Genomic DNA, 27,965 nt, shown 5'->3' with positions numbered 1-27,965 from the left:
TTGAAGTCATTTTCTGTATCTAAGACATAATGTAAGAGAAGTTATTTGGTTTGTAGTCATTTCAAGCCCATATTTTCTATGAAAGAGATTACCATTGAAAGAGTAATCTAATGTGAATAATCAAACTGTGTCTCCATTTTTTCTTCATAATTGTACATTAAATGTAATTATACCTGAATGATGCGTCGGGATGGATTGACTATGGATTATTTAAATTATAAGAATGATTCTTCATAATTGTACATTAAATGGAATTATACCTGAATGATGCGTCGGAATGGATTGACGATAGATTCTTAGAAAACCAGGTTTCTTTCACACAAGTTTCATATAAATATATAATCATATCACGGCACAAATATCACATCCGTTCACTTACCTAAATATATAATCATATCAAGTTACAAATATGAATGCACCTAGTATCACATCCATTCACTTATCTATTTATGAAAATATGATTCTTTTGTGGTATAGCTTTACATTTACCTAATGTGGCCATTTGGTGAAAATCCCTTATCTTTAAACAATAATGACTATTCCATACCAAGTTAGCTGTATCACGAGTTGACATATAAGTGTCATTAGTTAAATGTTGTGGGTTTAAGTCTCGCTTGAAATGAAAAGGACATATTTAAAAATAAAATAATGGGTGCGTGTGTAAACTATTTTAAGAAAAAAAAAGATTATTTCCATATTTATGAAAAACAAACATGATATGTGTCACATTCTCCCAAGTGATGAAAATTTCAACCTCCGGTCATAAGGATGGTCCTCTTGATGTTCTTGATGAATGATCTAACGATGTTGATGGACATGGAGATAACAAATTGTTGAAGTCATTTTCTATATCTAAGACATAATGTAAGAGAAGTTTTATGTATCTAAGGCATGGAGATAACAAATTGTTGAAGTCATTTTCTGTATCTAAGACATAATGAAGTCATTTTCTGTATTAAAGACATGACAGAATTAATAAAAAATTAGGATGAAATTATACTTGAATGATGCGTCGGGATGGATTGACGATGGATTGTTTAAATTATAAGAATGATTATATGAATGATATTGGGTATGTTTGGATAAGGCTTTGCTATTCAGAAATAGAACGATTATTTCAATAGCGGAAGAACTTTGAGATCAACTCAAGTCTTAGACACTCAAACTTCACTTGTTTATTCCATACGGAAAAATGCCCTATTTATAGGCTCAAGAGAGTCGGTTACATAATTGAGTTGCAATCGTTTGATTGCAATACAACATACATATTTACAATATAGCCCCCTAGACAATTGAGGGTTATACACTTTATTTCATATCCTAGACACTACTTTATATCACATTTTCTACCGACAATAATAATCATACAAAGACAAATTACAAATAATTATAATGACAAATAATTACAATTCCTTCCACAATGAAATGACGCGTGTCCTATTTTCTATGGAAGATATTACCATTGAAAGAGCAATCCAATATGAATCATCAAACTGTGTCTCCATTTTTTTTTTGCATTCACATAATGACTCATCGTGAAATATGTGATTATTGTGTTATAACCAGCATTTAAAAAAACGTGAGAAACGCACGCCTTGGGGCGCACCTTGAGGCAAATCGGAGGTTGATCGAACTAGAGGCGTCGCGTCAGTGGTAAGATTTGATACGCACGTCTCATACTAATGAAGCGCATGGGAATCGATTAAGGCGGTGCATTTTACTGAAGCGTACGCCTTCAAGTTTTTTTTTTTTTTTTTTTTTTTTTTTTTTTTTTTTTATTTTGACTATTTTTGACGTCGACTTCCTTTTTACCTTTGTATTATTGACCGGTTTTATAATAAAACTGAAAACCTGTTTGTTGACCTAATCACCTCATTCGCTCACTCTAAATCGCCGTTCATCTCTTCATCTCAAAATCGCATCCCACCTGAACTTCTTCGGTTAAATCTGTTCAGCACTTCTTCTGGTGGATCGAAGGTCTGCTCATATTCAAGGTTAATTTTTTTATTCTTCTATCAAAAGCATTTTGTAATTATTATTATTATTGTTATTATTATTATTATTATTATAATTATTATTTTGTTCAGCAAATGATTTCTTTGGGACTGTTAACTATGAGGATGTTATTAGGTTCTGCACTTCTTTTGATCTAATTTTGTTGCATTCTATTTACAGTGAGGATGTCCAGTAAAGGTGGAAGGTCGGACCCTGCTTGGGGTCATAGTGAAGAAGTAATGGTTGAGCCAGAGGGTCAAAAAAGGTATACAAATATCTATGTAACTATTGTAGCAAAATCATCAAGGGAGGGTTCAGAGAGTGAAACATCATCTTGCTTGTACACACCAAGATGTAGAGCCTTGTCATGATGTTCCAGAAGTAGTGAAAGAGGAAATGCTTCAGTGTTTGAAAGCATTTTAGGCTACTAAATTAGCTTCTCGAACAGCCTTTGAAGAAAATGTAGCAAGTGGGACATACTACAATAGAGGTGGAAGTGTTGATCCATCATTTACAACAGGTAGCTCTAGGGGTGTTAGAGGACCAATAGATAGATGGATGGTAGGTGGACAATAGGATGAAATAGATGGTCCAGGACTTGTAAAAATTACCCCATCCAATGCTAAAGAGCATCGAAACCAAGTTTGCTTGGATATTGGGAGGTTCTTGTATGAGAATGGAATCTCGTTCAATGTATCCAATAGTCCATCATTTACTAATATGGTACATTCTATTGGAAACTATGGACGCGGATTGAAACCCCCTTCAATGCATGAGTTAAGAACTTGGATCCTTCAAGAAGAAGTCAAAACAACAACAACAATGGTGGATGATATTAAAGCAACTTGGAAGACAACAGGGGTGTCATTGTTATCAGATGGCAGACATGAGAAACTAAAGTTTGATCAACTTTTTGGTCAACAATCAATATGGAACCGTTTTTTTGAGAACTATTGATGCATCAAATTGCATAAAAATGCTCAAAAAATATTCGAGTTGCTTGATGAAGTTGTTGAAGAGATCGGGGAAGATATTGTTGTTCAAGTGGTGACCGAAAATGCTAGTGCATACAAAGCTGATGGAGCATTGTTAATGGAGAAGAGAAAAAACTTGTATTGGATCCCATGTGCAGCTCACTACATCGATTTGATGCTTGAAAAAAATCGGTGATTTGACTCAACAAAAAAATGCTTTGCTTAAAGCAAAAAAGATTAGCAAGTTCATCTACAACCATCAGTGGGTGTTAAGTTTATCCCGGAAGATTCTGAAGAAATATCTACTTCGACCGGCCGCCATGAGATTCGCCACGACTTTTCTAACTATACAAAGCATCTATGAATCGAAACAAAACTTACAACAAATGTTTGTTTCAAACGAATGGGGGGCACCTTCTTGGGCTAAGAAACCCGATGGTAGAGAGATAAAAAAAAAATTATGGATGAAAGAAAATTTTGGCCTAGTGTGGTTTATTCCATGAAAACCACAATGCCACTTGTTCAAGTTTTAAGGCTTGTTGATGGGGAGCAAACACCAACAATGAGATTTATTTACGGGGTGATGGACGAATGCAAAGAAAAAAAAAAGCAAAGAACTTGGATAACAACCTCGCTTCTTATAAAGAAATTTGGGGCATTATCGATAAGAAATGAGAGTTGCAAATGCATCGTGATTTGCATGCGGCTGCCTACTACTTAAATCCACAATATCGATGGAGTCCCAATGTATCCGAGCATCGGGATATTAAGCGAGGATTGTATGATGTCATGGAAAGGCTCATGAAGGATACGACAATTTATTTGAAGATTGAAGATCAACTTGTTGCTTACAAAGAAAAAAGAGGATTATTTGGATATAGAGGTTCTTTATCGACAAATCTGACACGACCACCGGGTATATTATTAAGTAGTTTTGTTATTATAGTTATAGTTTTTATTTTATATAAATTACATTGTGTATTAACTTTTTTATAAACATATATAGTTACATGGTGGGGGGAATATGGAGACGATGCTCCGAAACTCAAGTCCTTTGCAATAAAGGTTTTGGGTCTTACATGTTCCGCTTCGGCTTGTGAACGTAATTGGAGTACGTTCAATCAAGTCCATACCAAGAGACGCAACCGGTTAAAACACCGAAAGAATGAACAATTTGGTTTACATCATGTACAATAAAAAGTTGAAGCAAAAGTTCATTAAGAGGACTAAATTAAAAGAAGATGACCCCTTAGTTGAACATGTATTGTCGGATGATGAGTGGATAGTCGACCCAAGTGATGGATGGTGAGGAAGATGACATTGGAGGTGGCGGGATATGAGGGGAGGAAGATGGCGGGGTAATTGGAAGTGCTAGAGGTGGCAAGGCTATTGGAAGACCTAGAGGTGGCGGGACAGTTGGGGAAGGGAGTGGAACTAGGAAAAGGAAAAATGTTCAAGTGAATTTGATTGACGAGGATGACGGGGATGAAGTGAATTTGATTGACGATGATGAGGGTGACCGGTTTGAAAATGATGCGAATGATGCTCATTATTTTATTTAAACTTATCACTAACTTGTGTTTTTTTGTGTGTGTTTCCTATGTGACTGTTTTTTGAAGTTTTAGACTTTGATGTTCTAGACTTATTTTATGTTTTTGAATGTGTTTTTTTTATAACTAATAGATTTGATATATATATATATATATATATATATATATATATATATATATATATATATATATATATATATATATATATATATTATTCTGCCTCGGGGTTACGCCTCGAGGCTTACACCTCATGAGGTGGAGGGAAAATGTCTCAAGGCGCGATCCGTACTTTTAAACCTTGGTTATAAAGACAAAAATGATGGTCGATTTATTAAATTAATCTTGTATGTTATTATTTTTTATGATGTGATAAGCCCAAAACTAGGGATGGTTCGAGTCTTAATGCGTTAATAAAGACAAATATGTAATACAACCAAAATCAAAGTCGTTTGAATTTTTGATTTGTTGAGAAACAATTGAATCTTTAGTAAAAATACAAAACATACACTAGTACATTTTATGCTTTTAGCCTTCAATGTTTCATTTCCTCATAAATGCCCCAATTTTTCTATTGTACTAAAACATTTTTGAAGATTTTTTTTTTCTAAAATATTATTTTAAAGTTGATCAAAATGAATTTCAAAATTTGAAACAAATCCCTTGATTTTTAGAAAATCACATTTCTTTTTACAAAAGATTCATATAAATATATAATCATATCAACCACAAATATACATCCATTCATTTAGATATGGTAGGTGAAATTGGACAAGACAGAACAGAACAGAACAGAACAAAATCATTTGAAATAATATTTAACAAGAGGGACTAAAACTAAAAAGAAAAGAACAAATCAAATGGGATTAAACCTTCAAATTTTAGTCTTGTCCAAAAACATAAAACAAAATGGGATAAGAACATTAAGACTAAAATACCACACCACCACTCACGTTCACGTATCCACTATGCAACTTAATACCATATGAAACCTCCATCTTTGCTCAATATCATCCGCAACTCCTCCACTATAATAATTAAAAAAAAAAAAAAATTAAAGATCATCATTCACTCATACCATGCGATAATTAAAAACAAATAAAATAAATGACCCTCCTTCACTATGCATGAAAAAAAAAAAAAATCTAAAATCCTTCCAAGTTCTTCTCGGTGATCAACTTAAAGGGTATGCACTACACAGAAACATAATATATATAGAAATGTTTATTGTTTTTACACAAAATAATAAATCTTTACCTTATTTTACAAAGCAAACCTTCTGTCATTATCCTTTTCAAATACAACATATATAATGCTACAAAAAGAAAACATATATTTTTTTTCTTTTATCAATGAAATGACGTTTTTACACTCATTTGTTCCATATACACTTCCGTTCAAATGAATAAATAAATGATGGAAAACTTATATCAGTCTAATAAAAAGACTAAAATACCAAAAAAAGACCTGTTCTGTTCGCTGTAGAAAAAAAAAAAAAAAAAAAAACTGCAGTTAGAGTGATAATGTTTGTTTGTGTGTAGAATAAAATTGGTAAGTATTCATATTCTTTCTTTCCTTTGAGATTTTTTAAAATAATAATATTCAAAACATCTTAAGCGAAATTTTCATCTTATTTTGTTTCCATTTCGGCATCTTGTAGAACGCGTCTTTCGTCATTCCAAATTTCTCCCGGAAGTCGCTCGAGGATAGATACATCTACACGCAAGGGTAAAACAGTCATTTACCTTAACATTAATTATATATATATATATTTTTTATTAAAACATACCTCTCGCTTGGCGACATCAATATTTGGAGCAGGATCCGTTGACGATGTAGTAAGCCGATCATATGGGTAAAAAGTTCCCCCTTTTTCTTCTTCTTCTTCCTTTTCAACCTTATTCTCATTTGCATCTTCCTTATTTACTCCAAATCCCCCTATTTTTCTACTACTCATTGGTGTTCCCTTTGCGTTTGCCTCCATTTTTGATACTGGCTCCGACCTCGCCGCTACATTATAACACAATTTTACATTTTTCAAAAACTTTATTTTTTATTTTTTTTCAAAAATAAATAAATAAATAAATACTTACTCTTGATAGAACGAGGCATAAGTTTGTCTCGTGTAGGTTTATCAAAAGAGGCGGTTAGTGAAGCAATGGCTTTAGACTTGGAAAACAGTTTGGACGTATCAAGTCTGCCCGGAAGTTTCGAGGTGTCAAGATTGCCGCCGCCACCGCCACCACCGGTGTCGCCGGAGCCGCCGACTTTCGGAAAAAGTTTATTGACAACTGGCGGAGGAGTTGAGAGGTTTCTTTGTGCAGTAGGATTATCAAATTTTGAAGCGAGAGCGTTAAATGCCGGAGACCTGCCCCTTGCCCGAGGCCGGTCCGACCCGAATGACACACTCCTTGACCGTTGTGGTTTTTCGGATCCGGACCTTCCTCCGAATGACACCGGTGCTCGCTTTTTCGGTTTCTAATCACAAATCAAAACAATTGTTTTATTATTGTTTTTGGAAGCTAGGGTTTTGAATTGACGTGATTAAAAATTTAGAAAATTGTGGCTTACAAGGTTCATAGTTGAACGACCTCCATCTTTGATCAGAGAAAGCCTCCTTTCGAATGAGTTTCCATGCATCTGTAACGAATATTTAAAAAAAAAAAAAAAAAAAGTAATTTTTATAATTCGAAGATACGAACGACGCTTACTCCGGTTTTCTTTGAATCCCATGTGAAGAAGCGTGTGAAGAATGGTGGTTCGCTTCCTTCCGTTATGATGAAAATTGGAGTTTGAAGAGATAATTTCTCGAGACGAATGTCGCGTTCCAGAAATTTCTGTCGGATTCCATTTAATATTTTATATAATTGAAATAGAAATGAATTTAAGAATGTGAGTAAAAAGTAAAAATAATACCTCTCCAATGGCTAATTTTTGTGTTTTGGTTTTTGCTTCAACTTGTTGCCCTACCCAAATAAAGATGCTTGAGAGAACATCAATGATATATACATCTTCTGTCAATAAATCATCTTGCTTGAAGTTGTGTATCTGATAAAGCTGCATAAAAAAAAAACCTCAAATTCAGTCTTTTGAAGTTAACAAATTCAAGGAATGTATAATGTATTATGTATACAATACCTTTAAACTGTCATCTGGAAGAAGAAAAAGTTGAAGCAAGAAGCATTAAAAAAAAAAAACTGTTAGTAAAATTATTTAAAAAAAAGTGGGATAGAGATTAGAGAATAAGAATATGATTTGAACCTTTGGACAATGTACATGAGAACAAATGAGGATCAGTTTCAGCAGTTGTTTGAATCTTTTGATTTGGATGTTTGGTTTTTCCTCCTAAAATTTCCCAAAACTGGTCTGATTCTGCTCCTTCTTTATGAACTCTCGTCTGCATATCAGGCTGCAACCATTTTCATCACAAGTTAATACACATCATGTATGTATGTATGTATGTATGTATGTATGTATGTATGTATGTATGTCTGTATGTATGTATGAATGAATGTATGCCTTTATGAGATCCAGTTGCCTCTCAGAAAGTTCATGATCCTCAGTAGTTGTCTGGTTTCCATTCCACATAAAGACAAGTGTATCCTTGTGTAATATGAAACAGTAGGAGGAGTTCAAGGAAGCTGCAACCTGACCCATTCACAAACAAAAAATAAATAAATAAATAAATAAATTATATTATGTATATGTAAACAAAATTTAAATATTATGTAAAGATTAGAACATACAGGATCAACTTGAATTGATTGCATGTTTTCAGGACCAGAGCCTTGAACTCTAAAGAGTCCAATTCCATCTTCTCTATAAGTATCATCAGGTAGTCCTTTTTCTGATATGTAATTCTTGTATCCTTTACTAAGACCACCCTGAAAGTTGATTGAAATTACAATTTTAGACAAAATTTCAAAATGAATGAAGAAAAATATACAATTCTTTCTCTTCTTCACCTTGAGAACCATAAAGCTCTGAAATATTGCATAGAAAAGGAAGGGTTCATCTCCTTCATAAACACGTGCCTACATAACCATATAAAAACATTCTAAAAAGATAATAATAATAATTTAATTATGATGTGAATGAATGGGGTATATAATATTATAACTAACCTGAGTAGCTAAAAACTTGACTGATTCAAGCATTTTGGTTATTAGTGACATCGTTGAATCTCTGTCTTCCTACAACACATAATTAGGGTTTTACTCTCACATTCAATTTGACAATTGAAATTGAATTATGAATTACCTTAACACTTTGTTTTCCAAACCATGTTCCCATAAGACATTCCTCTTGTTCATCTCCAGAATATGTATATTGAAAGATATAACAATCTCCAGTGTAGAATTTTGATTGTTCAATGTCTGGAAGAAGACTCTTTTCTTTTCCATCCACACGCCACACCTATGCAACCATTTTAGGATTAATCAATACAACATTTCATTTGTAAAAAAGAAATAAAAAATAATATGTTGTTATAATTTGTAAAACCTGTAAATTTCCACTGCAATCAATATATGGTTGAGGTTCCTCCTCATGTTCAGTAGAAGTTTTAATCAGACCCTTAACATCAAGCCCTCTACGTTTTAGAAGCGCTACAAAATCATCAATAAAGTATAATTTTAATATAATCTATTAATTTTTACTTCTAAAAGTTTTTTTTTTTTTTTTTTTTTTTTTTTTAAGGATAAATAACTAACCAGCCACCTTCCCTCTACCATCTTCAGATGCAACCACATCACTCAGTGGAGGCCATGAATCAAACTTTGATCTGAAAGAAACTGTTTCAAAATTCTCAATCATTCGAATGATGTTGGATTTTGGTCTTTCATGAACACGTAAATGTTCCTGTAAACCAATACATTATGTATTATAATACGAAACTTGGAAATTTATATTTATATTTATATAGTTTGATGTAATGTTTACTTCTGCAGCTCCATTTGCAGCTTTTCTTTCTTCAAGATTAGTGCTTCTTCCTACCCATACATAAATTTCTGTTCCACAATCAAGAAGATAACAATGGTGTGTGTCTAGTAATTTCTTTGTCAATGAATCAGCAGCAACAGGTATTGCTTTCCCCTTTATGATACTTAAAACAAGAAAAAAAATATATATATATATTTTTTTTAGAATTTTTGCTAATTGTTGAATCAAGAGATAGAAAAGTATAAGAACATATTACCAAAGTAGCTGAGTAGGATAAGCATGAGTACTTTGAGCATCATTTGTAGCTGTTTTCTTTGGAAGTGGAGCAAATCCACCAAAGAAACCCCAGAATTCTCCAGCTTCAGCATCAGCCATTAATCTCCCATCATCTATTCAAATCAAACATATACAAGTGGAAATGAGATTGCAAGGGCTTTTCTGTAATTTTCCTTTTTTTATGCACAAATCACATACCAATGGTAGCTATGTCACACTTGTTAGTATGGTAAGTGGTTTTGATATACTGCACAACTTCTAGTGCTTTAGCTCTTTCTTGTATTGAAGTATTGGAACCATTAAACTGGAATATTTTTTTTTTAGTGTCCAAGATGCATATGTCTTCATGATTCAGAGAGGATCGAGCACAAGGAACCTGTAATTGTAAGTTATAATTTATAAGAGTGTGTTGTTGTTTAATGTGTGGAAAAGTAGCAATGAAAAAGAAACTTGCCTCATATACATGAACAACATGTTTTCCTTTACAAACAAACATACGAGTTTTGTGTTCTTGAGGTTCAGATTCTTCAGGTATAATACATGGTTTAAAAAGAGAAAGGAATCTTTCAGTTTCATGGGCTTGTAATTCACGATACTGAACAGCTCTTCCTCCAAGAGCTGCATCAAGTTCAAGTGTTTTTGTGGCTGCTGTGCTGGCATCATCCTGTAAACAAAAATTTAAAAGTTCATATGGAATTGAAAAGGTATAAGTCAACTCTTAGTGAGTCAAAGATTTTTGGTCAACCTTGTAGAAAGAGGACATGTATCTTCTTTATGTTTTCAATTGCTATTTCTATTGTTTTATGTAAACCAAGAAACAAGATAAGTAAAGAAAGTAATGTGATTGAACCCAAAAGTGAAAAGAAATCGGTTTTTTGAAGATAAAAGATGTTATGTGATGAAAACTCACCTCAGTTGCATCTTTACCTAGCCAATAATGGATGTCATAGCGGAAGACACCACTTTTTTTTGTAACAGTCTGTAGAATAGATGTAAATTGCAGTATTCAGTATAAACAAATAAATAGTAATCCAAGAATAAATGATTTACTAAGTCAAATAAAGTGTTCTTTTCTTGTTAGAAAACATGGCCAAAAAGCATCTTAGATGTAACTGTTCTTTTCTTGATAGAAAATATGAACTTTGTTTAAGATTAGAGAACACACCTTCAAAATAATATAGGAATCCCCTGTAAAAAATTTACCATAAGAAGCCTCAGGGATAGCCACTGGCTTAGAATTCTCAATCTTCCATACCTCAATTCCTCTAATTGTCAGTGAAGATGTAAAGATTAACATTTATAAAGAAGAAAAAAAAAACTGCACTCTGAAAGCATGTAATCTATGTACGTATTGAAACTCCCAATATTCAATTAAATTGGAAGAAAATTAACTATATTTGAAGTGTGTAATAGTAGGGAAAAATAAGTTCATAGTTCAAATATGTTGAAGAGAAAGGATACGCTTTTTGTCCAGCTCCTTGAAAGGCTGGATCCACTTCTCTCATAGAAACAGCCATGATTGCTGCTTTATGCTACAATTAGTTTGGGTCTTTATCACCAAAACCTAAATATTGGGATAGAATACCTGAAATCCACATAAATATGCATTAGACTTCACATAATGAAACTATGTTCTTGTGAATACTTTGATTATAGGTGTATATCAGGAATATTAGTAATAAGATTGCAGATTGCTTTACTTCATGTTGTTCCTACAGCTGAGTTAGTTTCTCTAAACAAACAAAGCATTGCATCTACATATATTTCAATTGTTCTTCTAATTAAGTGACTTGATGTATTTACAATGTATTGTTCATCACCATGAGAAATCGAAAGTTATAATTTTGTATCTACATAACGGAGTTTATGTAGTTTGTATGAAAATGGAGAATTCAGGAAAAGCTTTCGAAAATTTCAGGAGATCTTCAAAGTTTGTGTCAATCGAGGTGACCATGATCACATAAATGCATAACAAACTTACGATATCAAAATTGACACGAAACCAACGCAAATTATGATAAATGTCACGTATATATTACACAAATTCGTGGAACATATCATGAAAATGAAAAACTAACACAATGCAAAAGCAAAATCGGAAAATGCACAAATATATTCGGATGAATTACTACATTACCGATTACCCTGAACGTGTGAATCCAATCCAAACGTGCGAAAATCTGAATAAAACATGAGCTGGCTTCTGCAAACGCGAGAAACAGAGCAAAATTGAAGATGAGAGAGAGGATTCGGAGTCTAGAGAGAGAAAATTTCTGAGAAAGCGAGAAAAATGGGGTGTTGAAGGAAATGGTGAATCGCCATGCGTGCTTGGCACCAACGGAAGCTCGAAAAGTACCCATACAAACACACACCACACACACGGAGAAAGAACCGTTGGGTTTTTCATTTTCATTATTAAGCAAATTAACACATAAATATTTTACCAATTTATGGATAAGTAAATCCATATAAAAACATAAATATTTTACCAATTTATGGATAAGTAAATCGATATAAAAATCTAGAAAAAAATTTCATATTGCACTTTGAGTATAATTATGGAAAACGTCATGTCATTGGTCCCTATGATTTTAATTAATTACGCGATTGGTTCCGCTTCTAACCCCATCACTTTTGTACCATAGAACATGGGTATTTTTGTCTTTTTAATTAGTTGTACATTAGACTATACAATTGGACCCACACATTTGTTTCTTTCTATTTCTATTTCTCTTTCCCTTTCTTCCATTCTTCCCCACTCAAAATCTATGTTTTGGTGTCTTCTTTTGTTATAGCTTTTGAAGGATTTTCCATGTGATTGTATGTTATTGGGACAAGGATATTTAATGGTTATGATATCTAATGTAAGCTTCATGTTATGTTTTAGTGTGAACCGGTAATAGAAAAAAAAACAAATTATCAATTTGATTGCATGTCCATGTAAACTTGATTGTTAATGTGCAATACCATAACCAAACTACCAGTTTCCAAATTGGCATAAGCAAAACTGAAAGTGTATTAGTTCAAACATATTAGACCACAATACCATTAACCTATATGTCATGAACCATTCACCATAATGCATCTTACATGTGATTGTCTAAGTGCAAAACCATTAACCAATATCATGTTTACAAACATACATAACCAAAATACCAATACCATAAGTAATTGTTTCTACAAACCAAAAGATATGTTAAATACTTAGACCAAATTACTACTTAATTAACATAATAGCAAACAAAAGCATACTTCAACCTATAATCTAAATTGTTTAAAATTAAATGTAGTACTCCCCTTTCCAACTTCTCCAATGTATTATTTATAAAATTAAATGTTCAAATTAAATTTTTTTTTAAAATTTTTTTTTACAATACATACTGTCGTTTTATTATTAATATATTACCAATTTATGGATAAGTAAATCAATAATAAAATCTATTTTGTTGCATAATTTTATAGAAAAAAGATTATAAATAAATCCATTTTACCTTTTAAATTGATAAAAATATGTAAATTTGTTGCATGAAATGTTGTTGACCCTAAAAGCTTCAATTTTCTATATATAATATAACATACTAAACAAAATCATATTTTTATAAATATAGTTTTCAATTTAATGTACCAAACAAAATCTGTAACTATTATATTTATCCCTTTTCTTAAGAAATTAGACTATTAACCATAAATTGTATATGATAATTGTCATCCTGAACGGATTGATGATGTGTAAATTAAATGGAGATTTGATAATTTCACATCTTCTTTTATGAAGATGATGTGATCATGCTTGGTGATTTGATCTGGTTGAATATTACTAATATAGTTCGAGTTCTTCATTATTTGTTTTTTCTGGTTTCAGGATTAAAGATTAATTTGCACAGGTCTAATATTTATGGGTTTTGCACTTTGTTTGAGGAAGTCAAAAGATTTTGATTTGGTTGTAGGGTGTCGTCCAGATAAATTGCCTTTCATTTATTTAGGACTCCTCGTAGGCCAAAATATGTCTAGGGTGGTGGCTTGGAAGGTGGTTATAGATAGATATCAGAAAAGATTATCAAACTGGAAGGCTGCTACTCTATCTATTGGTGGAAGATCGATGTTGATAAAGTTGGTATTTGGATCGTTAGGTATATTTCTTGTCTTTGTACGTTATGTCAGTTGTTGTTGCTAAGAAGTTAGAATCTCTACGTGTGATTTTTTTCCTTGGGAGGAGCAGATAAAAAGCATAAAATGTCATGGGTACAATGGGAAATTGTGCTAGTGGGTAAAAAGAATGGTGGTCTTGAGATTGGACGTTTGGTGGCTTTTAATTTTGCGCTTCTTCAAAAATGGTATTGGAGATTTTTACATAATAGTAATTTTCTTTGCGTTAAAGTTGTCAAGGAGTTATATGGTGAGAATGGTGGTCTTAATCGAGTTAGGTATTTGGGGGAGACACCTTGAGCTCGTATTCTTGCTTCCTATTCTAAACTTTGTTCACAGGGTGCTGATTAGATTATGTATTGTATAAGAATGAGTTAGATCTTAATAAAGATTAATCTATTGCTGATAGAAGATGTAATGGAGACTAGAATTGGGATTGGCGTCATGAAATTCAAAGATGTTTTAAGTTTTAACAGTTTTCAGATTTGATGAAGTGTCTTCCTGAAGTTGTTTTTAATGATAAACCTGATTTTGGTTGTGGGAAATTGGGAAAGAAGAGATTTTGACGATTGGGGATACTAGAAGATGGATTGATAAAATAATTATTCCTTCTGTGCAACCAGAGAAATCAGGTGGAATCCTTTTGTACCTAGGAAGGTAAATATTCTTCGGTGGAGAGTTTTATTGAATAGACTTCCTACTCGTTTTAATTTGGAGGATAGAAGGATTGATGTCACTTCGATTTTATGCCCGATTTGTGATTTACATGTCGAGCAACTTTAACATCTTTTTGTTAAGTGTGAGGTGACAGCTAGAACTTGAAATGAAATATTTCATTAGTTGGAATTGGATCGATTGGAGTTGAATATGTTCAAGGTCTATTTTCCATAATGGATAACCTTATTATCAATCCCAAAAAGAAAGATGATATTGATGCGATTTTTGTACTACTGTTTGGTACATTTGGAAATACAGGAATAATATGGTGTTTTAAGCTAGGAAGATGCTGAAAAATGATATCATTGACTTCATTAAAGATTTTTCTTTTTTATGGTTTTCTAATAGGAATCATAAATGTTCTTTATCTTGGATTAGTTGGTTAACTAATCCTTTAAACTTTTTGTAAGTTTCTAGTTCATTGCTAGTTTATATATATATATATATATATATATATATATATATATATATATATATATATATATATATATATATATATATATATATATATATATATACTTGGTCGTTTTTCCCTTGATGAGTTGATGTATGTGAAATACACTAAGGTTATGTTTTGCAATTTGTAACTAGTTTATATGATACTTTTTTTTTCGTGTTTTGCAAGACAAAAATAGTTTATAAACTAACTTTTTAAATAACTAATAGACTAACGCTCCTAAGAGCTAATAATTTTTTTTTTTATAATTTTTTCAAATATATCCTCATTAAAAAATAAAAGTAATCATTCATCATTTTATTATATATGTTTTTTTAATATTCGGCAATCTTTTCCTTGTAATAATTTTTTTATTAGAAATGGGAAACATCTCACAAGTGTAGATGTTAAAGTTCATTTACTCAACTATCATTATTGCTGATGATATATAAAATGAAATATTTGAAGTTAACCTATAAAAATATAATTTTGTTTGTTTTATTGATTATATTCCAAAAATTATACAAATTCACTAAGAGCATAACAGTTAATTACTATATACAACCATTTTTTATAATAATATTACAAATTTGATTTATTTTTTTCCCTTAAACATAAATAATCAAGAACGATTAATTTAGTACTTTAATTTAACAAAAATATATTACATGCTCGTTTTATAAAATCGAATAATATGCCTTTTTTTATGTCATTTTACATTTCCTAACTAGTTTTTCAACTAGTTTTTTTTTTTTACTCCAATCATCGTTTTCTATTTCCTGGTAACTAGTTTTTCAAGCCGATTCCATGTCTCTTTGTTAGGTAGTGGAGATGCTTTAAAAGTCAAGAGCCTCCCAAATCGCAATGGATCTTTTTTTTCAAGAGCTTTCTAGTAACCTTTTTTTTTTTACAAAAAATCGATTAAAATAAGCCAAACATTGTGTGAGCTTAATTCACTATAAATTCTCTAGAGTTTGGAGGTTGAATGAGGTTGTATGATCTACTTTCGGTGAACTCTCCAGAGTTTGGAGGTTGTATGAGATTGTAAGATTTGCTTTCGAGAGGAGAAGTGTAATAATCTGAGATGGCTTCCCAAGATACATTCTCATCCTTCACTCGACACCCTCCATCAAAGAAATTTGGTTTTATTGGTGCTTTGACCATTTTGCCCTTCCAAGTCAAAATAGCCACAATCTCCGACATGGATGGCCTTACGTTTGCTTGGGTTTGAAGGCATAATAAAGCCACATGAATTGTTTTCATTACATCTTTCTCCACAAAACCAACTTTCCTCATTCTTGGATCTATGAGGTCAACTATCTTTGACCTTGCATACAACTTCCATGCCTATTACACAACACAAGAAAAATCATGATAAATATTTAGAAAAAAAAAATCCTACAAAACTTGTCCAGTTCAATTCAATCACATCAAGTCAAGTCATGTCATATCATGTGTCATGTGTCATGACATGACATCACATGTTACGTTTAGTCCAATCATGCCATGTTATATGGTGATGTCATGTTATATGTCATGATCAGTCCAATCATATCATGCAATGTCATATCATGACTATATAATGTGATGTGATGTAGTGTGATGTTCAGTCCAATTATGTCATATCATGACTATATAATGTGATGTGATGTAGTGTGATCATATCATGTCATGACTATGTAATGTGATGTCATGTCATGTGTAAAAGTAAATGAAATATAAATAGCCTACATATTCAGGAAGGTACTGCATTTCTGATGGTAAAGTAAGATCAGTATGTTTCCTGCAGCTAATAATTTCAAGCACCAGAACTCCAAAACTATAAATGTCAACCTTTTCGGATAGTTCTCCTTTAATGGCATATTCAGGAGCTGTATATCCTCTACAAAATCACAAAAAGACATACAAACGCCTTAATAAAGAAAATCATACATGAACCCTTTTATCATAAGTGACTTAGGTGTTGTTTCCTTTTGACTTTACGTGGACACAACCTCCGATTAACTTAACAAAGAAAGACAAAGAAATGAGTCTTTACCATTAAGTCCTAACTTTTCACAAAACACATAATATTTTAAAAATCAAAGATTTTCCCATTAAAGCCTTACAATGTTCCAGCAAATGTGGTGCTAAGATACGATTGTTCCTCTGGGAAGAACTTAGCAAGGCCAAAATCTCCAATTCTTGGATGAAATTTAGCATCAAGAAGAATGTTGCTAGCTTTGATATCTCTATGCACAATTCGCATGTGTGAGCCCTCATGTAGATACTGTAATCCACGTGCAATTCCCAAAATTATTTCCAATCGTGTGCTCCAGTTTAGATACTCTTTGCTTTTTCCTTTTCACAAATTCCAAAATAATCGATGTTAGATTAAGTAAATATAAGAAAGAGCAGTTTATGAGAAAAGTGTTTAGGTCATATACTATAAATAATGAGGTCAAGACTCTTGTTCTTCATGTATTCATAAACAAGCAGCCTTTGAGATCCTTCAGAGCAACAACCATGAAGGCGAACAAGGTTCTTGTGTTGTATGCTAGTGATCATTTTCACTTCTGCAAGAAACTCTTCATCTCCTTGTTGTGATTTTTCTAGAGAGAGTTTCTTTATAGCAACTTGTCTTCCATCTTGTAGTTTACCCTAGAAAAACCATATAAAATCGTATCTATATATCAATAAATCCAAATTTGTAATAAAGAATTCAAGAAACACATACCAAATAGACTGGCCCAAATCCACCTTTTCCAAGAAAATTACACTCATGGAAGTTCTTGGTCGCCTTCTTTAATGCTTGGAATTTAAAATAGCTTATTGTCTTTATATTCCCTCTGTAATAATCTTTTGAAGCTACAAAATCCAGTCTTTTATTAGCATACATGTAGTTGACAACACAATGTATACAGAGTAATAATACATGAAAACGAAATAAGATTTGGAAGATAATTATAACCTTTGCAGCTGTTTTCAGGCTCCCCTGACTTTCTAAGTTGTTCTTGTTGGATATATTTCCAGAAAATAAACAGAAGAATCAGCAAACTTAGGAGAAAGATTAATCCTCCAAGTAAAAAGAACAAGGCTGATCGATGGTGATTCGTAGATGAAGTGTCTTCATTAATGGATAATGATGTTGGAGATATTGCTGCATCGACAAGTGACATGAACAATGCGAAGTGAATCAGAAACAATTTTCCTGTATCTACGCAGACCATGTGTTTGTGTAAATGCCCCAGAGACAAATTACTGTAAAACCCAATGAAACAACTGCAAATGAACCGAAAAGAGTAAGAGTATCATGATAAATACCTTCAAGTAATTGACGCATTTCTATCTATTCAATCTTTACAGAAATTGTGATCTTCAGTGCTTTGTTAGCAGAAAGAAAAATGGTGGGTGTTGTGAGTAAACCGTTTTCTCCTGTAGATATAAACTTGACTTTTGTTTCCCCTGAGAAGAGATTGAGGAAGAGACAAGAAAGTGAAAGTCAAGTGAGTAATGACAACTTGGAGATGATCGAAGTCAAATCCATTCGTCGGAGAATACAAAGATTTATGTGGCGAATGGCGAATCATCTTGGAGTTTTCTGATGTTGTTAACTGGAATACTTCAATAAAAGTTGTCACAATTTTCACAAGAAAAAAAACAATATTATTGTAGTAGTTCATATATTAAGGAAACATAATGTTTATGATGTGTGCGCATAGGCCAAATTACTTTGGGATAACATGAAAACTCTGTCATTATGTTTTAAAACTGTCATTATGTTTTACAATGTCCTTAATTTTTTATTATTATTGTTATTTTATTTATTATTATTATTATTATTTTTAGTTGAGAGGCTTAAAGTCGAAATTTATATGCTAAATGGAATCGAGACTTGTAAGAGCCAGTTCTAATGTAATTTCTGTGACGATGCGACTTAATGATGCATTTGTGGCTTTAAGCCTCTAAGACCACTGATGCCATTTTTCTTTCAAAAAAAAAAAAAAAACACACACACACTGTTGTCACTTTATTCAACTATATATATGTAAGAAAATCAATATTCAAAAAAATGTCAAATTAAAAGCTATATTTACCCTTTAAATTATGGTTCTAAAAAACATGTCATGGCACGCTTCAATGTTATGATGAGAGTTTTTTTTCAAGTCGTGTTTTTTTTTTCCTGATCGGTTCTAAAATAATTGAGTTTTTGTTAACTTTTTGATATTAAATATTAATATAACACTTCTAAAACTTGATATATTTGATAAAATTCAATAATTATATGATTTATCTTTTTTAATTTATATAAAATAGTCATGCATTGAAAAACATTATAACTTGCCAAGGCTTGTAATGACTTAACTTTGACCTTATCGCTAAGGTCACGCCTCACATTATTTAGAACCCTGCTTTAAACAGATATGTCTCTAAAGCTTCATTGGTTAACAACAATAACACCGATTAGTACAATCACCATCTAATTCATTTATCTCCTCTCCAACCATCATCTCTCCCACCCCAAGAGCTTTGGAGGTTACAAAATATAGATTATACGTATGTATAGATTTATATTTTAGGTTTGTTCATTTAGATTAGAGTTTGTTTATTGTATGTGTTCTTGCGTTTCACAATCTAAAAGGAGTCAAAACCCCACAAACAGATTAAGTTGAAGATTAGTGTAAATACATCAAGTCAAGTATAAGTTGGTGTTTACGCATTAGTTATTATCATGTAAAAAAATAGAGTTTAGGATTGTTAGACAAAGTGAGACATATAATGAATGAGTATGAAGTAGTTGTGGATCCACAAATTAGGAGTATTCACTATCTAATATGGTGTTTATTTATCAAGTAGTTTAAGATGCTCCAAAATTCTTTTTTTTTTTTTTTTTTTTTTTTTTTTTTTTTTTTTTTTATGACAATGTGTTGATGTTAATGCAACTTTTTCTAAAAGTATTGTTATTAACTTTGTCAGTAGTTTATAGTTTATGTAAGACTATTTATAAGGGTTATTTGAGGATCACTTTTACCCTTTCAAATTTGAATAAATATAATTTCCACTTTCAAATTTTGCATATTGTCATTTTATAGGTTTGGTCTCTAAACTTTTGTATGTTGCCAACTTTGGTCATATATATATATACTAGTTACGTTTAAGGCCCGTGCTAAGCACGACCCACGAAGGGTATTTTTGGTATTTTCTAAAAAATCTATAAGATCACAGTGAAGAACACATTGAAATACTCTTTCTTTCATTCCTACTTTTTCCATATCGATTATACAATGTATTAACAATGCTATTATAGGTAAACAAATATAAGTGCACTGCTATTATGCGTAAAAAGCATAGTATGTTACCTCTAATGGTACAAAGGATAAAGTGCATTGCTATTTTTTGGAAATTTTACATGGACAAATAACCACAATAAAAATTGCTTATATCAACTTCAATATGTGGATAAGAGTAATAGAATAAAAAGGTAATTAAATTTTGTTACCCATATAGCAACATGCATTTTCTTCACATGATAACATTGTACTTACAATTTTTACCAATAATATAAACCTACTTATAATTATTAATACTCATAAAATGTGAAAACAAATAAAGAACATTGTTGATATTGGGGGTGTATGTATTATATATGTATGTTGTTTTTATCGGTATAAATCTAATGTATAAAGCTATTATCAATGAAAATGTAGTTTTGTGGTTGTGTATGGATGAAAAGTACAAGTACAATGCTATTACTGGTCAAAGTGTCAAGTATATTGCGCATGATGATACTGAGTTAGATATGTTGCATGCTATTTACTACAATTTTCCTATTTTTAAATCCTACCCCATCCACTATATAATCCACCTTCCATCTTCCACTCAAGTCATGTTGTTATAGTTCAACCTAGAAAGCAAAGAAACTGTTAAATACTAAAATAATCATAAAAACAATGACTTTTCACCATAAATTGGGAAACTGATAGTTAAACTGAACTCAAGTATTATTTAAAATACAAAATCAGGGAAATAGTTAAAAACATTATAACATAGGGTATTATCATAAAAAAAACCAACAAAAACATTAGTTTAACCGATTAAGTGGTGTCTGATATCCAAGAAACAAATAAAAAGGTAATAATTAGGTTTACATCATTCAAAAAAACAAAAATCAAACCCATCTTATCGGGAATACATTAAATATATGCATGATTTCTTAATAAATGGTGCGAATCAAATCAAAGCCTAAATGACAACAATCAATGTAATTTTGACTTCTAACCAGAACACCAGCAAAAGGTATGGAATTACTGACAAGGGACAGTTTCACAATTTGGGTATGTTTTTCTGCAGCATATTTAATGGAATTTGTTTAATAAGAATGTGAATTGTAAGTGTAGAGTTTGTTTTATTTGGTAACCACATCCACATCATAAAGCTAAAGCAACCACCAAGTATACAATATCATGTCTGGTATGTTGCTCGATTCCAAATCCATCCTTAAAGATTGTTTGTAGTGAGAGGAACTGCAATTTTCTGAAACATATTATATTAATGGCTATCATTCAAAATATGCATAGTACATGATGTTATAGTCACTTTTAAGCGATGTTAGGGAAGTCCAATACATTTGTTAGAAATTAAATCCAAATTTTATTCTTCCGATTTCTAATCTAAGTTTTCAAGTTCTCAGAGGATTAACAAAAATGTGTATGCTTTATCATAAATGTTATTGTGTTACTAAGTATTATCTAAATAAAAAGGGTTTTATAGAAATTTTTCATTTTATCATCTGACAACATGGAAAAACAATATAGCTTTTTGAGAGCAACAATGAATCCCATAATATTTAAAAAGTTCAAAATTTTATAAAAAAAGATTAAGTAGATTGTAAAAACAAGGCAACATGTAAGTATTACTTATTTGTTAATTGAGAGTATTACATACCAATTTGGCGTAAATTACATATTGTTTTTCATTTGGTCATACTCATACAGGAATAAAACAAAATGCAATTTATAGATAATTTACTCTCCTAACATCTCATCTTTGGGTATGTTATACTCCGTCTTTGGCTATCTGATAATTAGCATAAGCAAATAAGTCAAAAATTTTGCAAATCAAACTATTCTAACAAATATAATGTATCATAGGATGTTGGTTCTTATATAGGGTGTTTATTCAGTTGCTCTATATGATTTTTTCCCTTGGGTTTATAAGAAATGAATGAACCTACAAATTTGCATAATAAGTGGTTCATACTTGCAACGTTTAACTTCATTTACAATATAATTTATACCGCGGAGATATGGTTTTCAGAGTTCTTACCTGAAAGAACAATAATCCTTGAACTTTCCACGAAGTTTGCTTCCATTCTTCTTGCAATAATAAGAAAATCCTTTATCTCATTTTTTTGGCTAGACAATAGACAATAACAAGTAGATAATAATTGGAGCCAACAATGAAGTCAATCCAACATAACAAAAATTTAACACCAAAATAGTGAATAACTTCTAAAAAATCAATGATTAACTTGAAAACTGGAAAAAATATATGCGGATCCTATCAAATGTGTTGCATCTAATAAAATTTTCAACATAATCTTCATTCGTCTGAGCTTATGACATGATATCGTAGGCTTCAATATTTTAAATGGAAATCAATAGCCTCCCGAAATTATAAAAAAAAAAAAAAAAAAAAAGGTAATTAGGTAGATAAGTATTACTTCTTTGAAGGGGAACGATATTAAGCTTAACCCAATTTCTATCATAATAAACATTGGTCTTGTTTTGCATTTGATAAACAGGCACTTCTTCCATTTGAAAAGGTAACGAGGTTATAGTTTCATGGATTCCATGTTAGTGTGGATGTGGCTTGTTCTAGAAAACTATAAGGAAAGCTAGGTACATAGATAGTCATTTATATTTGAAAGAAGTGTTTCATACGTAATCACTTAAGTGTAGAGATGTATCACATTCTCTCCTATATTCCATAAGTCAATGGATTAAAAGTCAACACTTGCAAAATACTGTTAGTAAGTACATACATAGTCATTTATATTAAAATATGGAACAAGGGAGTCACTTTTTACAAATGAGCAAGTTTCACACCAATCTCTACAATGGATTCCCCAAATTGTTATAAAAAAATTTAAAATGAAAAATAAAATAACAAAATTCAAACCCAAACCATGATTATTTTTCACTTACATTTTTGTCCTCTCTCTTGAAGTCAAAAGCCATGGCATATATGTCCTAGATTTAAAGCAGATTCAGTATTATATTTTAGAAATTGAAAACGCTTCCACTCCAAAAGAAGGCTTCCCACATTCAACTAAAGCAAATGCAAATCCCTTCATTCCTATTCAACCAATACTACAATAGTTGATAAAAGGAAGGCTTCACGCATAAAACTAAAGCAATTCTAAACTGAAACTGAAAACTATTAGAATTATAGGTATTGGGGAATGAAATTTAACCATCTCTCAAGTATCAATAAGATATGCTAATTTTTTTAGGTGGGTGATTACCTCTCCAGGTATGCAATGGCCTTCGTGGGTAAGAGCAACATGACACATACGTTTGTAAGCAGGGTTAGACTAAAAAGTCAATTTCTAAAATTTATGAAAAATAATAGCACCCTTTATCAATAAAATATCATTTGTCTCTTATATACCATAAAACAAATATGAGAGGTCAATTATTCAATTTAGTTGTGGTTGGGGCATTTTAACAAACACCTTAATTGCTTGCCACCGGTGCATCCTTTCCTTTTTTTTTTTTTCAAGTCGAGTTTCATAATTCAGTGGACAAACATCTCAGAAATATTTTCCCCTGTTGCAACCGTTCATGATAATTAGAATTGGAAAAGAGGTAAAATCATTCGAATCTATTTTCCCATGTGCAAGCGTTAATAATTACAAATGGAATTTGCAGATAGGAGAAAAAACACCAGTCAGATAGGTTTTATGTTCTAAAGAAAATCCATGGATAGTTTGAAGTAGAAAAAGTAAGGAACAATTGATATCAATTTAGGGTTCGTGTAGAAATTAAACATATCAGTGGGAAGATGTGTGATGACAAAAGAGATAACGGCAAAAAGATAAACGTTGTCATTCTTATTTGAATCAAAATTAGTCACACGAAAGAATATCTTCATACAAAACCCATATCTTGAAATCTTCAAAATCATTAAAAAAAAGATTCAAACTTACCCAATAAAAGAAAATGGGTTTCAAAATCCGCCTAAGCAAAGAAAGAACTCACAAAGGTGTACGAATCAACCAGGAAATTGAATAGGATTTTCTAATTCAAAACCACAAAAAACCAAATTAATCGTTTCTAATTTAAAATTTTGAGAAATTGTAAAATTAATTTTGCGTCGACAGGGTTGATGATGGATTTTGAGGAAAACTTACCGAAGAAAATGACACTGTGAAATCGGTAATGATGAACCGTCTTCAATGATAACATTTATTGTTTATGGAGGATTGTAGAATCTTGCGGGAAGGTAATTGGGTGATGGTAAGCAATATTTCCGAACAAGTCTCCCATGGCATTGGTTCAAAGATACCGAACAAGTCTCGCGATTCCATGGCGTCGGTTAGAGAATGGCGACGTGGCGTCCAATGAACATGGTGAAATTGGTGTAGGCGGAATGAGAAAAATAGGGTTTTTATATATAATAATGATATATATATATATATATATATATATATATATATATATATATCTTTACTATTATATAAAGCATATTCAACATTTCTTGAAAATTTTAAGAGGTACAAAACCTAATACATCATATACAATCATTTTATGCCTATTATTCATTACACTGATAACGCATAACGTATATATTTAATTAAATTAATAAAAAAAACATAACGTAGTGGTGCAAAAACATCTACACAGAAACCCTAATCGGATGCTCCTCTTTTTCCCACACCATCATCGCAAGAGCAGTGAAGTAGCATACATTCTCTAACCTCACAACACCCACCGTCTCCACCATCTCTCTGCCCTAACAGCAATTTTCCGGCGACCAAACCCCACCCCGATCCATCTCTGCCTCTCTTCTCTATCCTACCTAACTATCCAACCCTTCCAGCAATCATCGTCACAGACAACGCAATCACCGATGCCCCCATCTCTGCCGCCATCCGGTGGCTAAGCGTCGACGACCAACGTGCTTGGACTCTGGCATCGTTGACCTCACTCATTCAATCGACCCTAAAAAGGCCATTTTCTTCTATGATAATCTCACTAAGGTAAATCTCATGAATATATGCTTTTTTTGTTTGATTATTCTTTATCAATGTGTATAACTGTTTCTTGCATTTTGTATTCCCGTCACATCCTTGCTCCACAGAGTCTTGATCCACCTTTGTTCTTCCCTCGCTACCACATCCACACTCCTCTTCTCTACAAAAACATACACACCTTGCTGATAGACCTGACTCCATTTCTTCTAACTGATTACTCTTTGGTATTATATTCTATCTCTCTCTCTTTCTCTCTCTCTCTCTCTCCCCCTCTCCCTCTCCCTCTCCCTGTTATGTTTTATTGGTTTTATACCATAGATCAACATTTTGGGTTTTTGCTCTTAACTAGGTTTATGCAGGTCACATGAATCAAAAAGATTATTAAACAAACTAATTGGATGCGAAATTGGATATGTCTATATGTATGACAAATTGGGAATCTAAATTTGAGTTTTTTTTACAATATTATGCTCTTAAATAGATTGTTCTACTTAAAATTTTAGTTTATCAGTTAATTATAGTAAAGGATGAAAATTACATAAGGTGATTTCCAAATCAGTTAATTATAGTAAATGATGAAAATTACGTGAGGTGATTTCCAAATCAGGTAATTTCCAACACTATGCTCTTAAAATAGATTTATGTACATAACTTTCTAGGTTAAATGCAAAAAATAGTAACACTCTCAAAATTTTATTTCATATAAGATGTATCTACAGGCGATGGAATCAATTTGGAGTTCTAAAGAGGCGTTTCAAGCCCTGGAAAACTTGAATCGTAAGAGAAATAAAGTTAGTCTTCATTGTTTAGGTTGATTTATTTGTATTTACTTGGTAATATGATAATTAATTAACTTACAGATTGTATTTTTTTTTTTAAATTTTGACCGATTTACTCAATTCCTTGCATATATCTTTATGCCTTATATCTTGCATTTGTTTTCTTAGTTATCTTCTTTATTAGTTGTCAAACATTTATGGTGCATCAATATAGGAAAACATTTTCTCAATTGGGTAACCAATTTTATATACATTTTCTAATTTAGGTTTATCAAAAAAATCATCTTCTAACATGGTCAAAACTGTAATTTCACTTTTCTTTCTCAGAGACCAGTGGATATAGCGATGACATGATCCCTACAACGTGTTTTTCTTTTTCGTGCAAAGGTATCATACATCAATGAAGGTATGTGAATTTGATGGTCATGTAAGAAAATTGTGAATCTTGAGTTTGGGTATTAATGAAATACATTTATTTTTATTTTTTCATGCACAGATCTGCTTGGACAAGCGTATCAGGCCCTGGGTGATCCTGAAAAGATTGAAGCTTAAGAGAAATGAAGTTATCCTTGACTGTTCACATGAAAATATTCAAATTATGCCACAAATGTTGAAGAGCTACAAAGGCTAGAGGTCGGAATCATATTTGAGTGAAAAGAGCATGGAAATACCACATTGAAGGACAAGGATTCAACCTAACCTGTTTAGGAACAACATACATTTTGGAGACTCATATGTACAGGTATAATTAGCTTGTGATACAATATGTAAATTCATGCTAATCTGCCTACACACCTAAATCGATGTACACACCTACACACCTAAATATAAACTCACACACCTGGTTCTTTATGTAATATTTGTCATTTTTTCTGTTGTTCAGGAACTTAGATCACTGAGTTTACGAGTATGCAAATGGCTTATCTAGATCTAACACACCCACACACCCACCTGGTTCAATATACTAACCACTATTTCTACATTTGTGTGTGCTAAACTTTGGTTTTTGTAAGCATTGGTATCTAAAGAGATTTCCATGTTCTACTTGCTGCTAATTATGTTTTGCGATTCAACAAGAGCTGATGACTATGACTTGGTGGTTCTTCAATGGTTAGTTCAACTTATATTTTCATAAATATTTCTTGAAAATAAGATTATAGAGATAAAATTTTATATTAATAGGAAAACTGAAAACTATTAATGTCAAATAGGAGAAAGGTGAAGCTAAGGTAGAACAACATTCTTGTTTGCTAACATTTCACAGTTACATGTAAAATGAAAAAGATAAATTTTCATATTCACATGTAAGTTTTTAGAGCTGAATGTCACATATTAATCTTTTCCTTTTTGTTGTTATTTCGACATGTTTTTTTCTAGGTCAACGGTAATCGGCATTTTGTTGGGTTTTGGTTAAAGGTTCACTTATTTCTGTGTGTACTAGATGATTACAGACATAGGTAAAAACTCAAGAGTGTATTTAACTTGATTCTTGTTTCAAAACACAGTAGGATGTTCTTCTATTTAGTCAAATGTGGGCATTATCTTTATTACTTTAATTTCTAATGTTTGCTACTCTTTTTAGGAAAAGAAAATGTTGATTGATTTCTTTATTCAGCTTAAAGCACTTATTATATTGTCTTATTTTGAGGTGTTTTTTTTAATAACTTTTTACTTGAACCAAATGAACCTTTTTTGCGCACTGTTGTGTTCATCCCACCAACTAGAATGAAAATGATTGCGAACTTTTTAGTGTAGCCGAGGGTTTGTTTGAAACTTGACTTCCTTCCCTTGCTTTTGATTTATTTATTTTTTTTTGGAAAAATACTTGATAAAGGATTTATTTTATATCTTCTTATCATTTATAGGGTTGGGATTTATCTTTTCAAGTAATGGACCTTCCCTTGCTTGGATTGTTCT

The 27,965-nt window shown here is 31.7% G+C and overlaps 2 protein-coding genes and 1 long non-coding RNA gene across 5 annotated transcripts; 1 reads left to right on the top strand and 2 right to left on the bottom strand.

Moving 5' to 3' along the window:
- Positions 1-5,354: 5,354 nt before the first annotated feature.
- Positions 5,355-12,100, bottom strand: LOC144997444 (villin-5-like). 2 transcript variants are annotated; one of them, XM_078957353.1, is made up of 23 exons: positions 11,871-12,100; positions 11,195-11,318; positions 10,899-10,998; positions 10,644-10,712; positions 10,188-10,397; positions 9,932-10,109; positions 9,714-9,846; positions 9,458-9,620; positions 9,229-9,376; positions 9,020-9,123; positions 8,777-8,932; positions 8,641-8,709; positions 8,482-8,550; positions 8,263-8,400; positions 8,036-8,164; positions 7,778-7,925; positions 7,655-7,668; positions 7,433-7,573; positions 7,228-7,353; positions 7,088-7,156; positions 6,610-6,994; positions 6,306-6,526; positions 5,355-6,232 (listed from the first exon to the last, which is right to left on the bottom strand). In XM_078957353.1, the coding sequence occupies exons 2-23, from the start codon at positions 11,248-11,250 to the stop codon at positions 6,119-6,121; spliced, it is 2,940 nt and encodes a 979-aa protein (XP_078813479.1). In that variant the 5' UTR covers positions 11,251-11,318; positions 11,871-12,100; the 3' UTR covers positions 5,355-6,118. The 2 variants fall into 2 exon arrangements, with proteins under 2 accessions (XP_078813479.1, XP_078813480.1); XM_078957354.1 differs by having other exon boundaries at positions 11,878-12,100.
- Positions 12,101-15,708: 3,608 nt separating this feature from the next.
- LOC144997360 (cold-responsive protein kinase 1-like) lies at positions 15,709-18,675 on the bottom strand. Of its 2 annotated transcripts, XM_078957254.1 has the most exons (7): positions 18,336-18,675; positions 17,983-18,171; positions 17,749-17,879; positions 17,459-17,672; positions 17,141-17,372; positions 16,764-16,914; positions 15,709-16,379 (listed from the first exon to the last, which is right to left on the bottom strand). In XM_078957254.1, exons 1-7 carry the CDS (start codon positions 18,352-18,354, stop codon positions 15,981-15,983), a joined length of 1,335 nt encoding a protein of 444 aa, XP_078813380.1. In that variant the 5' UTR covers positions 18,355-18,675; the 3' UTR covers positions 15,709-15,980. The 2 variants fall into 2 exon arrangements, with proteins under 2 accessions (XP_078813380.1, XP_078813379.1); XM_078957253.1 differs by lacking the exon at positions 18,336-18,675 and having other exon boundaries at positions 17,983-18,263.
- A 6,234-nt stretch (positions 18,676-24,909) lies between these two features.
- On the top strand, positions 24,910-27,141 carry LOC144998446 (uncharacterized). Its single transcript, XR_013660326.1, has 5 exons — positions 24,910-25,275; positions 25,377-25,493; positions 26,376-26,454; positions 26,545-26,790; positions 26,932-27,141. It is a non-coding gene; the product is annotated as an uncharacterized LOC144998446 (long non-coding RNA).
- The last annotated feature ends 824 nt before the right edge of the window (positions 27,142-27,965 follow it).

Source organism: Lactuca saligna, chromosome 5, assembly GCF_052625555.1.
Source record: "Lactuca saligna cultivar CGN05327 chromosome 5, ASM5262555v1, whole genome shotgun sequence".
Taxonomy (NCBI): Eukaryota; Viridiplantae; Streptophyta; class Magnoliopsida; order Asterales; family Asteraceae; genus Lactuca; species Lactuca saligna.
This window is presented reverse-complemented; position numbering and strand designations above follow the sequence as displayed.

Excerpts from the sequence above, each read along its gene's own strand:
- LOC144997444 (XM_078957353.1), bottom strand. The coding sequence starts at position 11,250 with ATGGCTGTTTCTATGAGAGAAGTGGATCCAGCCTTTCAAGGAGCTGGA. Across the intron at positions 9,847-9,931 it reads GTGTGACATAGCTACCATTG|ATGATGGGAGATTAATGGCT; the intron begins GTATGTGATTTG and ends TGATTTGAATAG. Across the intron at positions 6,995-7,087 it reads GTCGTTCAACTATGAACCTT|AAACCGAAAAAGCGAGCACC; the intron begins GTAAGCCACAAT and ends ATTTGTGATTAG.
- LOC144997360 (XM_078957253.1), bottom strand. The coding sequence starts at position 18,241 with ATGGTCTGCGTAGATACAGGAAAATTGTTTCTGATTCACTTCGCATTG. Across the intron at positions 17,673-17,748 it reads GATTTGGGCCAGTCTATTTG|GGTAAACTACAAGATGGAAG; the intron begins GTATGTGTTTCT and ends TGGTTTTTCTAG. Across the intron at positions 16,915-17,140 it reads ACCACATTTGCTGGAACATT|AGGATATACAGCTCCTGAAT; the intron begins GTAAGGCTTTAA and ends GTGATTTTGTAG.